Source organism: Corylus avellana, chromosome 1 (assembly GCF_965113065.1).
Source record: "Corylus avellana chromosome 1, dhCorAvel1.hap1.2, whole genome shotgun sequence".
NCBI lineage: Eukaryota > Viridiplantae > Streptophyta > Magnoliopsida > Fagales > Betulaceae > Corylus > Corylus avellana.
Window position 1 is genome coordinate 308,918 of NC_142490.1, and position 18,019 is coordinate 326,936.

At 36.5% G+C, this 18,019-nt stretch overlaps 1 protein-coding gene across 1 annotated transcript; it reads right to left on the reverse strand.

Moving 5' to 3' along the window:
• Positions 1-3,198: 3,198 nt before the first annotated feature.
• LOC132172911 (glutamate receptor 3.6-like) lies at positions 3,199-7,009 on the reverse strand. The gene is made up of 7 exons (XM_059584472.2): positions 6,896-7,009; positions 6,346-6,623; positions 4,894-6,248; positions 4,525-4,802; positions 4,321-4,352; positions 3,824-4,230; positions 3,199-3,730 (listed from the first exon to the last, which is right to left on the reverse strand). The coding sequence occupies exons 2-7, from the start codon at positions 6,611-6,613 to the stop codon at positions 3,287-3,289; spliced, it is 2,784 nt and encodes a 927-aa protein (XP_059440455.2). The 5' UTR covers positions 6,614-6,623; positions 6,896-7,009; the 3' UTR covers positions 3,199-3,286.
• Positions 7,010-18,019: the final 11,010 nt, after the last annotated feature.

An 18,019-nucleotide genomic window follows, 5' to 3' on the forward strand; every position in this document is an offset into this window, starting at 1 on the left:
AGTGGTCTGGTCAGCCAATTCTTTAAAAAAACGGAGTGTTTGGGGTCAAAATAATACGGACCAATTTTTCAAACTTAATTTTGTAGCACATGAGAAAAGTACGTGTTCTTTTTCTAATAATGTGTGAAAGTATATGTCTTTTCAATAGGATTTATTAAAAATATATATATATTTTTCACATATTTAAGAAACATCATAAAAATTTTATAAATTGCGGTTAAGAATATTTTCTCCAACCAAATTTGAAAACTATATTTAAACAAGAGAATGGTTTGTAGTAGCACACAACAACTGTCGGTGTATAAATCTAAAACATATAAACAAATGCTCCTAAGGTACATTACAAAGTTGCTTTTCTTGAGAAGTACTTATTGGTTCCATCAAATCTAATGAATTGGCATACACTTGCAAACAATTCTCTATGCCATAATTGGGTTCAACAAACCTCAAAAGTTTGGTGGCGTTTTGCAGAAAACGAAACCGAACTAAAACATCATCAGAGTTTTTATTCTATCAAGACAGAGACACGAATGTTAAAACTATAGAAAGTTTTGAGAGCGACAGAAGAAGAGAGAATTTTGCGTTTTAAACTAGTTTGCACTAGACACTATTTATAGTGTCAATTTATCATGCGCTTAATCTTTACAGTTAGATTAAATTTATAATTAACATTTATTTAATTATAACCTTTGGATTGTAGTTTTTAGTAACATTTATTCAATTGTAACCTTTAGATTGTAGTTTTTAGTAACAATTATTTAATTTCAACTGTTAGATTAAATTTAATTTAGTCTTACAGTTGACTTTACTAACAATAAAATAAATCCATATCAAATCACCAGATCTTATGATCATGACCGTAAAAAATTAACGGTCATAATCCAATCACTATATATTCATAATTATACTAATTTTGATAACTCTTTTAACAACAACCTCATCAAACCCATCTAAGTGGATTATTGGAAAACATGGTAATTAGTCGTAACTCATATCAAAGTTTAGTCTTGGCCATGAATTTAAAAACATTGTTGTCATGGAGACCATTAAAAACCGATGTATATGTTAATTTTCTGAAATGATGTCCGATTTGTAAGGGTCTTTTTTCTTTCACAGGTAAAATTTTGAACTTTATCAAGCATATATATTTGATCTCTTACCACTTGAATTAAAACTTGACAATCTAAAATTATAGGAAAAAACATCAAATTTAGTTCTTAATTTCGACAATTAGGTATTTAGGTTTTCATCTGATCTTAAATAGGTCTTTTCCTCAACCTATCTTCCAATTAATTAATTGTATGTAATAATAAACCAATCAATTAACGTCATATGACTCTTCTTTTTACAAGTCATTTATCAAATGTATGTGCTATGTAACGTAATTACTTTAAATTACAAGTATAACCTAAAATTATTAAAATAATATATATTTTTTTTATTTAAAAAGAAAAAATAAAGGTGACCAACCATTACTAATTGGTGACAATTAGATAAGGGTTGGCGGCCAGCAATGTCCCCTCAAAGAGGGGTGGTCACTCCTCACACCTCACCAAGGGGTGGTTGTCCCTTACAAAGAAGGGTGGCTGCTCAAAGAGAGGGGTATAGAGACGGTCAGCCGCCCCTGTATGAGTGGCTGCCCTCTTACCAATTAATGGTTGTTGGCCATGCCTTAACTTTTAAAATAAAAATTATTGTTATTTTTATTTAGGGTATGTATATTTGTAATTTAAAATAATTGTGTCACATAGCAAGTACATTGGTACAAGACATTTCAAATGAGAGTCATGCAATATTAATTGATTAGTATGATGTGACATACAATTATTTAATTTAATGGCCAGTTGGCAGAATAACTATTTAAAATTAAAAAAAAAAAAAAAAAAAAAAAAAAAACCTAAGAATGTAATTGTCCAAATTTTAGTTTGAAGGTCTTTTAATATTTTGGCCTATTTAGAGTATTTTGGGCTTTAGCAAGTGTACCAGTTACAAAAGGTCCAATTGGGCTATTTTGGACCATTCCCTATGAAAAAAAATTCTTAAAAGTGATGAAGCTCATTTTCCTTTCCGGTGGAAAATGATCGACTCCATTTTAAATTTTCTCCATTTTTTTTTTTATTTAGTGTATTTTGAAGGGTAGTATTGTCCAAAACTTTTAATGATAGTCATGTATTAAATGCACTACCCTTTAAAATGCACTAAATGGAGAAAATGAAAGAGATTTGAAATTTAGATGATCCTCTTCCCTTTCAGGCTACTAGGAATATGAGTTAGAAGGCTAAAATTGGCACGGTCATACAAAAATTGATTAGTGTGACGTGTCATAAAAAAACTGGCAATGTCAAATACATGGTATTTTCATTAAGATCATATTTGAAATTGTGTTTGAGAAATAGAGTTTTTGAGTTAAAAAATACTTTTTGGCAAAAACTTCATTTTAAAGCTTTTGCCACTTTAATGAAGTTTTTGCCAAAAGTGTGCTTTGGCTATTTTTAGGCTTTTTGGACCCTTAAAAACGCTTTTAATTTTTTACCAAACGACTACTTTTTTTTCAAACAAATTTTTTGAGTGTTAGAAGACATTTTTAGGCCTTAAGTGTATCTCACAAGTTTGTCTGTTTAGAAAGCTTTTTTTAAAAAAGGACAAAAATTTCTTCAAACCTACTCTAATAAGTGTCAAGTATCATGTCTTATTATTATTTTTTTTTAATATTCTTAACGGTCATTTATTGTTATTTTACTGACCAGGAACTCAGACATTAATTTTTGAGAAACTCAAACATATTAGATGCTTGTTAAGGAAAATTTCCTTTAAACTAGTTTGAATAAAATTTGTATCCTTTCAAAAATCATGAACTTCTAGTGGCCCCACTGTGACCTCCATGAACTTTCGGCGGCCACTAGAACTTCTAATGGCCTTGCAGTGGCCGCTCAATCCATTTGATGGCAGCAATAGTTTTACCTTTTATTCTTTTTTTTTTCTTTTTTTTTTTAATTTTGGGGAACAATTTTCAATATATATATATATTTGTAATTTTCAAAGACACTTATACAAACAAAATTTTCATTTTTGAGCCTCACATAAAACACTTTTGTGAATCTGTTTTGCAAACCGCATTGAAGCTCCGGGAGCTAAATTTACTTTTTAATTCGATCTTAAAAACATTCCATATAGTATGTCATAAAATAGTAGGCCCATATAGAAGACAACAACATTTATACATATTCATATACTAATAGACCCATTGATATTGCACTTATGGAGGCCCAACTCGGAAACTTATAACTTAAGAAAGCTCCAAGAAACCGTTTCCAGGTTCATCTTCATGAACTCTTCCACTTGAGTCCTTCTCCCTTTGCCTTTTCTTGGACCCGCTCTTTCCATCTTCCTCCACTTGAATAACATCCTCTTCGTTTTCTTTAACAAATGTAAGAAATGATTCAATCCGTACGCGTGAAGATTGCGAGGAGTCATCAGAGTGCCTCGTGTACTGGCGGACCATCTTAATAAAATAGAAAAGGAGAGCAAGAAAGCAAACAAAGCCACAAAATAAAAAGAGGCCCCAAAAACTGGTTAGGTGAAGGCGGTCTACGTCTTGCTTTGCACCTTCTGAGCTACAAGCACTTCTTGTAAGCCATTTGTCGTGAAGTCTTTGTAGACCCCCATTCTCTGACAATTTTAGGATGGCAGTTGACATGTCAATCGCTAATGGCGAATCCCGTGGAAAGGCCTAATCAATCAGAAATATTGTAGAAGATTAAGACTATATATTATATATCATCATAAGGTGAGAAATGTGGAACAAGTTTGAAATGATACTTACAAAACCCCACCCCATTTTGGTGAACTCTTGACCAACTATACCAAATTCACATCTGGTGGAGAGAAAGAGCTCCATATATGCTCGCTCGTCAACCACTGCAGCAACACCACCCTTACTCGGGCCATCCTTCAAAGCTCTCTCAAAATCTTTCGGCGAGTCAAGGGGAATAAGTCTGTTTCTATGTATATTGAGCTCATTGGTTAGATAATTTTCAGCAAATGAACCACGCTGGTAACCAATGGGTTCGTTGCTTGTTGTCAAACTTTCAATCCCTTTGACAGGGGAAGAAAGTTGTTCCACTGTAAGTATTGATGTCAAACTTGCAGTGTAACTCGAATTCACTATTAGAACTACAAAAAGCCATATGATAAGCACTAGGCGACCAAGGGTGCTCACAATCTTCTCTCCTGCAATATTCAAGAGTAATACCTGTATAAGAGGCTTTGTATGTATGGGAAATAGCTAGTGAAGACTAAACTATAGAGTATTTTACTTACTATAAGAAAAAAACAAGGTTGAAAAGCTAAACCTGCAAAGTGAAGCACAAAAGTTAGGAATTAGGGGATTAATTAGATCAAGATTGAAGAAGATATGCAGTGTATAGAACATGAACGAAAATGATGGATATTGAACCACCCGAAAAATTAACTGCAGTACATGCATACTCTCTTATAGAAGTGTAATGTTTCTTAGGAACTCACCAAAGGATTGTGACAAATTGTTTTCTAGGAGGGCCCCGGAAATCGTCATTCGTCCTGCGCTCCAAAATCCAAACAACTACTCCCATAACAAGAAAAGATATACCTGTAACACACCACATCATTGGAGTAAACGGTCTCAGAAAGGCCCAAGCATTGGAATTCAACTTCCAAACTGGAGCCACTACAACTAGCCCAGACTCGATATATGGCTGTGTGAAATCCACCATCTTTGTTCGGTTGGTGGTAATTGTAATGTCACCAACCACAGCATCGAGTTCCTACATGGAAGAGGAAAATCAGTGAATTAGGAGTACTAAAAAGCATGTTTCATAACAAAGTATGTAAAAAATTGTTGTAATTCATACTTACACCCGCTGTGATTTTGCGCAAAAGATCTGAAGTTATTGGATTGCTATGTCCATTTCCAAATGGAATAAACTTATATGGGACTGGATATGGCAATTGGTCCTTTGCAGCGTTAAAAACATCAATACAATAGCCAATATAATTATCAGAGCCTTCTATCTGTGACACAAATTCACGATAACTGATTCGATTTGGGACTCCAACTCGCAATTGCTTTCCGTTGCTTGAGAATACCCACCCACGAGGCTTTTGAGTGATTTGTCCCGGCCAAATTACACCATATAGTTGTTGATTTGAAGACTTGTTTTGTTGTACATTGAGCTTTCCTGGAGGCACCACTGATAAGCCGGAAGAATTGGACCAATAACCGATTGTCCTGATCCCCGTACCAATGACATTGATTACTTCATATGCAGGACCATTGAGGTCCCCATCTGAATTGAAACTCATTGGGCCACTTAAACCACTCATATTAACTTGTAAAATGTTGGTACGCAACGCGTTCCCTCCATCAAAGATGCTCATGGCATCAAAATGCAAGTTCCCTCCGTGAAACTCAATCAAACTCGAATCATTCGAGAATGAAATATTATTTGCCCTCTGATTTAAAAATGCATCAAGTGCATGAGCAAGAAGCCAAACAGTGTCATATGCGTATAGGCCATATGTATTTGGTTTAAAAAGACTGTCATTTGTCTTTGTAGCAATCAAGTTGCTCCACGTAGAAAGAAATTTACTTTTGAGTTTTGACTCTGGAGTGTACATACGCAATGTAAGAACCCCTTGAATACTATCCATTGCCGTTGGAGGGAGGGAAGGTTCCGTGTCAAGTACAGTAGAGAGCCAGTCAGTAGCTATCCACACATATCCATTTCCCATCATCCCATTCTTATGTGCCAAATCAACTACCTCTTGACCCCAGTTAGGATATATGTGGAGGATAATAACCCGAGACTCCATCATAGCAACCTTAAACAGTGTATCAGAGATGTCATTCCGGTCCACTACTGCTTTGGGGCTCATAGGTGCTTTGTACGATATTTTACAACGTTTTTCGGCAAGCTTGTCACCTAATGCAGCAACCCCATTTCTGCCATGATCATCATCAATATAGATTGCTATTACATCTCGCCATTCGTAGTAGCCTACGATTTCTGCTATGGCAGCCATCTGAAAGAGGTCACTTTGCGTTGTCCTAACAAAGTATGGGAACTGAAGTGAATTCAAGGTGGGGTCTGTTGCGGCAAAGGATAATAGAGGCACTTGGAGCTCGTTTGCAATATGTGAAATTACATGGGCCATAACAGAGTGCTGGGGACCAATTATGGCCACTGTATCATTCTCCATAAACCGCAAAGCTATGGAAAAAACAATGAAAGTGTAATCTGTATGAGATTCTATGACTTGTCTAAAGGAAGCAATGAGAAAATTGAACAAAACAAAAGATGCACGTACCCTCAACGATTCCCAGAAATCCGCTGGATAATTTTGTATCCTGCATGGAAATTTTAAGCTTAGTTCCATTTAGAACCAATGGACTGGAATTCACATCGTCCACAGCAGCTTCAATGGCAAGTTTTGCAACTTTCCCAATGGAAGAATTGAAAGACAAAATAGCGCCAATGTTAACAACGTCGGGTATAGTAGAATTAGCACCGGTGCCAGCTGTGCTAATTAAGTGACCGTTGTAGAAAATCATTACCAGAAGCCAAAACATATGCATGGTGGATTCACTGCAGAGAAAGCATACAGTCTACTCATTAACGTTTAAGATTAGCTAGGAAACTTCACATGCCGACACTGCAGCCTACCAAAATGCATGCATGTTAAAGACAAACACATATTCATCATAGCCACACAGAAATACACACACATATATATAAACATGCATACATGAAGTATTTATGTATGTCTGCATATATATATATATGCAGACACGAAGCAAAATAGTTGAAACATAAGTTGCTCTCCTAAAATTAACATGTCACAAGATGGTTGCTAGTACCTCTTAAAACCAGTTGTATACAAACTGTGAAATTGAAATGTGGTGTGTTTATATATATTCACACACACACATATATATATACAGCTAAAGGCAATACAACCGTGACAGCGTTGACTAGCAGAAGTCCAAACCACGCGTTGTGCTCATGACCTGATGACCATAACCCAACAAGACCCAACAAGGAAGATTACATGACCTGCCATGAAATATGATCAACACATTAATCTAAAAGGCTGCACATGTGAATGCGATCACTTTCAAGTGGAAATTTCCATGTTAAAAAAGAAAAAAAAAAAGTTCACTTTTATAAGATAGAAAATAATAAGCTAATAGATAAATCCAAAAAGTAGCATAATTAATACTTGGAGGAGCATCTTGTTATTCAATCACAGAACATGATCTCCTTCTATATATTATTGAATATGGACGGTCAAGATTAAACCCAATTCACGCTTAGAGTTATATCCTTACCATTCATATTCAATAATTGGAGTTGGAAATTAAAACAACTTAATGCAACATATATAATAGAAAATCCCCCATTAAGAATTAACAAACGGATCAAGGGGGTTAATTGAATGGAGCTAAAAGATCAGAACTTTACATTACAAATTTCTAAAGTTTAGGGGGAGATGAAAATTGCTTAGTAGTTTAGGGGTAAATGAAATTTCCCCTAATTGTTTTTTCTTATAATCCTCCATTCGAGTTGTCCTAGGACTACGGCCTCCATTGATTACCATTGTTGGCAAGAATGTCATTCCTTTCCATCATTGGAAAAACCACCATTAGTGGGAATTTGATCGATCCCAAAATCTACTCCAAGGAATGGAACTCATAATGGGCGATATGTATAGTCTTACCACTTGATAACCATTATATCAAATGGACTTGCCACTTCTAAATTGGTGAAAGTGCTGCTGCTGAATGTTATCCTCTTCATCAACTTCCTTTTTTGGGGTCAATAAAATCCTCACAAGTTCGCTTTTAAGGTCAAGATCTTCCCCTGATTACGGAATACATGCCATATGAGGCATGTGCCACTTAGGACATTTTGGTAAGAGTGTTATATATATATGTGTGTGTGTGTGTGTGTGTGTGTGTGTGTGTGACGTTCTTTGTAAATAATTAAATTTTTTTTATCTATTTTTTTTTACAAGTAATATACTACCATAGAAATTTGTAAAAAAATTATAACAAAAGTTAAACTAATTAACCAAATATTTTACTTTTCGGTAAACTCAATCTGAAAGTTAATCGTCAACTGGGCTAGCTAGCTATTATGTCTTGAGGAACTGAAATATTGGGAATAGGATCCTCTCTTGGATTGGAGAATATCCACTTCATGGCTACAAGCCACAAATGGGATATCTGTCCCACTAACAAAAAATAATAACAAAATATTATTTAAGATTAAAAAAATAAAAAATAAATTAATAAAAAAAAATGGTAGTTGGCCACACCCATCTTGGCCATAGGGGGTGGTCGGACCACCCAATTTTAATTGGGGGTGGCTTAAGAGACCCTAGACCGGCCAGTTTAGGGTGGCTGAAGCCACTCCTAGGCCCAACGGAGGTGGTCCGGCCACTCCCAAGGACCAAACGAATATATATATATTCGTTTGGCCCTTGGGGTGGTCTGGCCACCCCTGGCCGGCCATTGGGGGTAGCTCTCAAGCCATCCCCTTCTCTTTTTTTTTTTTTTAATTATTTTTTATCATAAATAATATTTTATTTTATTTTTTTATTAGTGGGACAGGTATCCCATTTGTAGCTCTAAGATTTTTGAAAAAAAAAATACTAATCATGAACTGAATATTGTCTTGTCCAAAATGAATTGGGGAGAAATCTATTCCAAATATTGAATAGCCCACGTGTGGCACAGCAAAGCTGCAAAGGAAAATAATGACAGAGCCCTTCGTGTGCCTCGCGTGTTTAATTTGGACATCATTTTACATATCACGAGCAAATATATTTGCGGGTAAATGAAAATCTGACTAGCTCTTTGTTATTGGAAGACCATATGGTCCATATATATATATATATATATATATATATATATATATATATATATATATATTAGAAAAATGCTACACTTCGGCTTCAAGTACGTATCAACCAACCAAAAAGGTGTGTAAAAATAAAATCTTTTGTTATGATAATATAGCGCTCCATGCTAAACAGGATGAACCAAGTCATGTAAATATGAAAAGCCAACTTTCCACCATTTTTTTAAAGTAAGGCTATAAAACTTACATTAATAAAAATCATGATGAAACAACGTGTTCGGCAAGTGCAATAAAATAATGAATATAGGATAATTTTTCATTTAAACTTGCGCAAAAGATTAATGAATAGATATTTTCGCTAGCAGATATATTTCCCTTTTAATATGTCCCACATACTATGATTAGGAATTGTATTCTCAATTAATTGTCCAAACAGACTCTAAAACAGTTCTTCCTTCTACAAAGCATGCATCTCAGTTTATCTTTATCGCATCTATCGGGGTACGGTCAACCTTGGTTTGTCTACGGAACGATCGATGGTGTGCATCTGGGATCCTAAAGCAATGTGAAACTTTTTGAAAAAATTCCATTACTCTCTCCCTTACTACTTGGGACAGATGAGAAAGATCACCCTAATAAGTGCTATATTTGTACTTTCCACGATTTCATCTTAAAAATTGAAGTGCTAACAGAAAAATGATTGCCCCCTTTGAATAGAAAAAAGAAAAAAAAAGAAAAAAAAAAAAAAAAGATTGTAATTAGTATACATGTTGCCATTATGAAGTGGCCTGAGCTAGCTTCACAGTGTAACGTGATCCACGCCTCTCTCATTCTACAGAGTGCTTTGCTTGTCCATTTTGAATTTCGAGTCAACGTTATTAATATTGATATGTTGGGGTCAGATTTCTTCACTCTCTTTGTATATATGCATAAGCTTTACTTTATAAAAGCCGTGGAAGGACAATAATTTAGTGCATGTACGTGTGGAGAGAATGACATGATCATTCCACCAAGTATCAACCAACCAATTAAAAAGGGTGTTTTGTAGAAGCAGCACACAGCAACCTCATGAGACACATCCAAGTGGGGGACTTGGAAAACTTGGTCATTTAAATATTGGTCATCACTCATATCAATTATCAAGTCTAGTCTTGGCCATAAATTTCAAAAAATTGTTAATTTGCCCTATATATCTATAACATCGTGTCCGAATTATATGACTTTTATTTTCTTTTCTTTTACAAGTAAAATTTTGAACCTTAGCATGATTAGCAGCATACATGTAATTAATTTGATAATAAGTTGATGGAAAGACCTATTTGAAATCAAAGAAAAACCACTATTAGTGGGAATTTGATCAATCCCAATATCTACTCCAAGGAATGGAACTCATAATGGGCGATATGTATATAGTCGTACCACTTGATAACCATTATATCAAATGGACTTTCCACTTCTAAATTGGTGAGAGTACTGCTGCTGCCGAATGTTATCCTCCCTAACTTCTTTTTCTGGGTCAATAAAATCCTCCCAAGTTTACTTTTAAGGTCAAGACATTCTGGGTCAATAAAATCCTCCCAAGTTTACTTTTAAGGTCAAGACATTCTCCTAATTACGGAATACAAGCCATATGAGGTGATGTGCAAAATATCTACCTAAATTAATAGATAAATAATTGTATGTTTTACCTGTAAGTGCACAAGGTCAACATAGTAGTATATGGTGCAAGTACAAGATCATTCCCACGAGAATCACTGAATTTATGTTTAAAAATAGATTCCTTAAGTAAAACAAAGATTGATTGTTGAAGTGATGATAATAAAAGCTAGGGCTTTGATATCCACCACTAATTATATTTAGCTAATATAACAATATGCCAATGCTTTGATCATGTTATGCATACCTAATGTTTGTCAACCTAAGGGCATGGCGTATACTCCTAAGGCTATAGATTTTCCTAAGCAACGAGTTAGGCATGGCGTATACTCTAACTCTTTTCTTTTCTAAGGGATTTAGCATGATGTATACTAAGTTGTTCCTTAAAAAAGTATGTACTCTATGGAAATCAACAAACACTTGAGGCCTAGGGCATGACATATACTCCCGGTTCCCCATGTTGATTAACCCAAGAATCCGGTATAGATTACTTTTCTTACTTATGTTAAACCCATGACTCGGCCATCTAAATTGATTTAATTAACTAGTCCATACCACATGCATATGTTGATCAGGCGCACACATATGAGGAATTCATGCAAGTAGACATTAATCAAGTTAAATAGCACAACAAGATCATTACAAAGGCACCAATATTGAAATATTAACTAAACATAACTAGGGCTTCAATCTAGCCCTACTAATTAAATTAGCTACACATAAAATTGATATTAAACATCTTCATAAAATAAAATAAAAGAAAGGAAAAGAATAAACCCGAGACTTGAACTTGAAAAGCTCATATTCTTCTCTTGCAAGGCATATCAATTCTAGAGGCTTAAGGGTCTATTTATAAGTTTTAGAAGTTCTAGACAAAGTAGTAAACCTAGGGATTTCGTAGGGTTTTGAGACCTATTACAATTGGGAGTTGGAAAACCCTAATATGGAAAGAGGAGCATTCTGGCCACCACTTGGTGTGTCTCATGCGCACGGGTGCGATCGATTGCAACCCGTGTGCGCTCGATTGCAGGTCTGCGATCGATCCTTCTTCTGTCATGCGCTCGATCGCTCCTGGCCTGGATTGTGCTGTGTCCTCTTTGGTACTGCGCTCGATAGCAAGTACCCTGTGATCGATCGCAGTGTCAGGAAGCTACAATTTTCTCCATCTTCTATCTTTGAGCCCAAATCATCTAGTTTTATTTCATTTTCTTCCAAAAGCCTACAAAAGTATAAAAAACACAAAAATGAATTAAAATGGCCTAATTAACTAAAACCAAAGGATTAAAATATGCAAGTTAAGGGTTGAAAATATGAATATTTTAGCACTTATCATGAGGCCTACCATTTCGCATTCAACCCAAAGGCTAACTTGTTAGGGTATTTTGGTGAGAGTACTGTTGTTACGAGTATTCAATTTTTTACCATATGTTTTGTACAATCATATAACCGTCTGTGTTTTTAGACGATACAACTTTTTTAGCAAGTACACTATCATGGATAAATATAAAGATGATACAATTTTTTTAGCAAGTACACTATCATGGGTAAACATAAATACAAGATAATCTTTCTTCTAAACTTGTTCTAAAGATTGATGAACCGCCACATTCGCTAACCGATGAGTTGCCTCTTTAACTTTCCTTTTAATATGCCCCACGTACCAATGCTAGAAAGCACCATTTTTATATTCTCAATTAACTGCTCGTACCGACTCCAACAATGTTATTCCTTCCACAAAGAATGTATTATTTTTAGTGCATCTCCTTCAATTATGACATGTTGAAATCTCAAGTGTCAACTAAATTCGCAACCTTCCATGCTCCCAAAGTTTCTGCCACTGTTGGATCTGAGATGTAAAGCTTTGTGAAACACATAGTTACTAACACATTCCCCTCATGGTCTTTGGCAATCATTCTTAACCCCATCTTTCATTTTTGTTTTGTCTATCCCCGCATTCGACATTCTAGTTTATCTTTACCAGGCCTACCGATCGAGGTTAATTACCGTCCACCTTGGTTTTTCTACCAAGCAATCATGTGCATAAGGAATCCTGAAGCAGTGTGAAGCTTTTTGAAAATCCTTCATGGACTCTTTTGCACTCCTCATCCCTAGGGAGTGCAAAGCAAAAGAAAAACCTACTATAGTTGTACTTTCCACGATTTCATCATAACCATGGAAGTGCTAAAAGAAAAATGATTATATATAATATACATGTTGTCATTGTGAAGTGGCCCGAGCTTCCCGAGCTTCACAGTTTAACGTGAACCACGCCTCTCTCATTGTACAGTATGCTTTATTGGCTTGTCCATTTTTTACGTGTTCCATCAATAATTTCACGTCAACTTTAAAAATTATATCTTGGACTCACATTTCTTCACTCTCCTTTATGCACAAGCTGTACTTTATAAAAGCCATGGAAGGACAATAATTTAGTGTGAGCATGGAGAGAATGACATTATACGACTGAAATCTAAGAGGCCAAGTATCAACCAACCAAAAAGGATGTTTTGTAGCAGCACACAGCAACCTCATCAAACTCATCTAAGCGGACTAGGAAAACTTGGTCACTAGTCACCACACATATCCAATTATCAAGAGCCTAGTCTTGGCCATAACTTAAAAATTTTTTTGCCACATACGTTACTTTGCCCTATATATCAAAACAACATCGTGTCCGAATTGTATCTCTTTTTTTTTTTACAGGTAAAATTGTGAACCTTAGCATCCATATATTTGATCTCTTACCCACTTGAATTAAAAATTAACAATCTAAAATTATAGGGAAAAAACAAAAAGCGTTAGTATCCGGGCTTTCATGCTATTTCAGTTGAATATTGCATGGGTTTTTAATTTTGACAATTAGTGTAACGATCCATGAAAAAATGCTAACTACATATGTGCAATCATTCCAAAATGACTTGTCAATTTGGAGCTTCACTATAATTACTTATAAAACTCAATTTCACTTAGTAAGCAATGTGAGACTTAATATCCATGAGCATCTCTTATAAACTACACACTCTCTATGTGGGTGACTCTTCTCAATATGGGATCGATGTGTTACAATTAGGTAATTAAGTTTTCCTCCGATTTCAAACAGGTATCTTTGTCAATCTATCGCCCAATTAATTAATGATATGTCACATCAGACCAATTAATTAATGCCACATGACTCTTGTTTTGACATGTAATGTACTAAATACTAATTGTATGTTTGCGTGGCATAATTACTTTAAATTTTGAGTATAGCCTCAAAAGATTAAAAATAGTTTTTAATTTAAAAAATAAAGAGGTTGCCAACCATTATTAATTGGTGAGAACTAGATAAAGGGGCAATGTCTCCTTACAAAGGTGTAGCCGCCCCTCACACCTCACCAACTAAAAGAGAGGGGCGGCGATCCATTTGTGAGGGGACATTAACGGATATGGTGAGGGGCGGCTATCTATCTGTGAGGGGACATTAACGGCTGCTAAGGGCAGCCAACTCACCAGATAAGGGGTCGTAGCCCCTTACCAATTAAGGGGGTTGGTCATCTCTCTTTAAAAATACAAATACAAATAAAAAATAAAAAATAAATTATTGTTTCTAGTCATGACATTTTAAACAAGAGTCGCATAAGATTGATTGATTCGTCTGTTAGTGTATACATGGGACTTGTCCCACATTGCTAAGGAGAGGGAGTCTTACTCCCCTTTAGCCTCTATATAAGGAGGCCTCTACCACACCATTCCACACACCTCTCCACACTTCTATTCTACATATCAATACAATGTAGTCTCTTGTGTGCTTCCGATCTCTATCATTCTTTCGCTTTTTTATATCTCTCCATTATTCTAACATGATATCAGAGCCATTTTCTGTGGTTTCCAATAAACGTCTTTGACGCTCCCTCCAACGACCTCCATTTTTCGGTCGTCTACGCGCCGTCAAGTGGTTTTCCGCTCAAAATCTCTTCCACGCCTTCATTCCAGCCTCATCTGGGAAAATTTATCCCAGATTCATGCTTGCGGCAGTCCTTGGCAATCCAACGCGCCTCCGGCAGTCCTTGCAAGCGCCAAACGCACCACCACTGTGACTCCTTTCGGCCAAATAACCACCATAAGTGGTGTCTCGGCCCCAGATCGGTGGATTTGTGCAATTTCAGCCCATTTCGGCATTGCACGTGCATCCACGCGCCACCAACAGAAACTGCCAGATCTCGTATGCGCCACCACCAGCCACCACGCGCTGCTTCTATCCTTGCCGAAGCAACACGCTCCTCCAGAAGTCAGATCAGACGCCGCCAAGTATAGATCCAAAGAGATTTGGAGCGTACAAGCTTCCACGAACTCAGACAAATCACCAGAAGGTTCTGTTCGTCAGTCAACGCGCCTCCATGCGCCTCCCAGGGTTCCTCACACCGGCAATCACCTTTACACGCGGCCACAGCCTTGACAAAGCTACACGCTCCACTCCAGACGACAGAGCACACACCTCCGAGTTCAAATCCGAAGAGATCCTAGCCATCCAAGCTTCCACGCGCCCTCATGCGCCTCCAGAAGGTTCTGCTTGTCTGTCACGCGCCTCCATGCGCCGGGAGGGTCTCACCATGCACCGGCAGCACCTCCCACATGCGTCCATGCGCCGGCCACCTTTTGGCGCGTGTGATCCACGCACCTCACGCGCAACAAACCCTAGCTAGGGTTTGGCGTATGTGGTGCACTCGCGGCGAGTGGTTGTAGCGTCTGGCGCATGCACCACACGCGCCATACTCTTCTCCTCTTTTCCCTTCTGCCACGTGTCCCTCAGAGAGCCTGCCACGTCAGCCCTAGCTCGCTGACACGTGTTAGATCCGGGAAAAAAAATTAATTAATTCATCCGGATCCAAGCTTTTTTGACCCGATTCAATGGGTTAGAACCGAATCATCTCATTCGGGCCAGACCGACCCATTCAATGGTCCACAGGTTTCAGCCATTTTGGCCCAATTAAACCGGCCTGCTCGTCATCGGCCTCAACCCGACCCAACTGGTCTCAAATCTGGTTCAGTCCACTTAGTTTTCACAACCCGAGCTGGATCCATTCAAATCAATCTTTTAAAGTCGATCCAAATTGTCAACCCGGTCCACCGAGTTAGACCTGGGTCATATCATTTATTTTCAAGTCAGGCCAGTGGCGGAGCCAACTTTTTAGCTGAGAGGGGTCAAGATTAAAAATAAGAAAAAAATAATAATTACAAATATTAAAAGAATATAATTTACGAAATAAATGAAAAGTTCAGCAAAAACTTAATTATTGTTTCAAACATATAAATGCACATTACAATTTATTTTCTCACACCTAGCATTAATGTATTCAGTTGTCGTCGACGAGTCTTTGAACCATGTGTTTTCCAATTTGTATTTTTTGAAAATCATGGTTAACTGGTTGGCAATATCCTTTATGTAGATATGCTATTCATATTTCGTCTATCATTAGCATAGGTTTGGTCCCCAATGAGGTAGCTCAATCGGCTGGAGACCACACCTCATGAAGCAGAAGTCACTAGTTTAAATCTCACTCTCCCTTTTGTGCGGAAATGTTAAAAAATAAAAAAATAAAAAATAAAAAAGAATTTTTTTTTTCTTAAATAAGTATCTACCGGCAAAATTGCTAAATCTACCTCGACACGACCTCATAATTTCAATGGAATCATTGTTGGTCTTCATAATCTCTAGTAAATACAATTATATATTTTATACAATTAAAATATGTAACAAAAATTATATATATTTACAAACAATTAATTTAAAAGAACAATTTAAATACAAAAAAGCCTATTCAATGCAAAAATTTATTACACACCTAAAACTTTTTAAGAAAGATAAATTGTCAATTTGATAACCGCGATATAATTGTTAAACGGCTTGAAGAAAAAAAATTTGCTTGAAAGAACTACTGTGAGAAGATTGATAATTTGATGACGGTAGTATAAAATTAAACTTGTTTCAAATATGTACTTTTTAGTTTTTTATTTTATTTTATTTTTTGCTCGTTTTGGACCTTTGGTCATTAGCTGGTAACGGGCCCTAATAGAAAAACAAACAGAAGGACATCTGGGCAGGCTTATTTAATAACGTTAAAAGTAGGAGTCTCAACACTTACTTAAACGGTGTCGTAACTGGGCACGCTTTTAAAATAGAGTCGCAACACTTATAAAATAGAGTTGCATCTGGGCGAACGAGCGTTGTACTAAAGGCCTATTTAAACGGTGCGTTTTGGATAAGGAATAAAAACACATCTTACGTCGCCTTCAACCTCTCGTCTAACCTAAAAAGTCTGAAACTCTGAAAAAAAATAAAAAAATAAAAAAAATAAAAAATCTGGTTTGTCCCTGATGTCTGATGAGTGGTTTAGGGTGATATCTATTGCCCCGAGTGAGTGATTTAGGGTGGGCAACCAAGACATATGAATGATTTTTTCTAATTTTTTGCTAGTGTCAGGAAAATTTTTGGGAGGTGAGAGAGGGCATTTGACCCCTCTCGACCCCCTTCCCTCTGCCCTTGGGTCAGGCCATATTTAATGGTTCATGGGTTTTGGCCAACTTTGGTCCATTCAAACCAGCCCAAATGGATTCAAGGCTACTCCAAGCTCTAGCCCAAAATGTTGGGTCCAATCCATCCCAATGGATTCAAGTCTCAAGCCCAACTTTTTGGGTCCAGCTGCCGCTGCCTTCCTCTATCTACCACCTCCGGCTGCCCAACTCCGACGTCTTTTCCGGCATACTTCAAAAAAAATCATAATTTTCCAAATTTTTTCCCGAACATGAGTTTGAAGGAGAATATTTGAGTATATGAGAAATCACCCGGATCCAAGCTTTTTAACCCGATTCAACAAGTTAGAACCGGGTACTGCTTCCTGTCGCTCCACCGTTCACCGCCTCTGACCGCCCAACTCCGGCCACCGCTCCAACGACTTTTTTGGTGATCAAAAAAAAAAAATCATGTATTTTTTATGTTTTGTTTTCCCTGTATTTTTCCCAACCTCAATATTATACATTGAATTTGAGGGAGATGTTAGTGTATATGTGGGACTTGTCCCACATTGCTAAGGAGAGGGAGTCTTACTCCCCTGTAGCCTCTATATAAGGAGGCCTCTACCGCACCATTCCACACACCTCTCCACACTTTTATTTTACATATCAATACAATGTAGTCTTCTTGTATGCTTATGCTCTTTTTATGATTTTTTTGCTTTTTTATATCTCTCCATCATTCTAACGGTATGATGTAATATACAAGTAATTACTTTGACGAAATTAGAGAAAATTAAACTTAAAAATTTAATTTATAAAAATTAAAAACTGAATAATTAAATTGAAATCATATGAAGTATAATTGATTTTTTCCAAAATTATATTTAAGTGAGCCAAGTAAAAGCATGGCTCACTAACTTAAGCACTTCAGTCTTCAAATGTTAAAAACTGGTTCTACTGGAATTAGTTGA

Bases quoted from the DNA above. Each gene is read 5' to 3' on its own strand.
- LOC132172911 (XM_059584472.2), bottom strand. From the start codon at position 6,613: ATGCATATGTTTTGGCTTCTGGTAATGATTTTCTACAACGGTCACTTA. The intron at 4,803-4,893 runs GTAAGTATGAAT...TCTTCCATGTAG, and splicing joins TGCGCAAAATCACAGCGGGT to GAACTCGATGCTGTGGTTGG. The intron at 3,731-3,823 runs GTAAGTATCATT...CTGATTGATTAG, and splicing joins CCAAAATGGGGTGGGGTTTT to GCCTTTCCACGGGATTCGCC.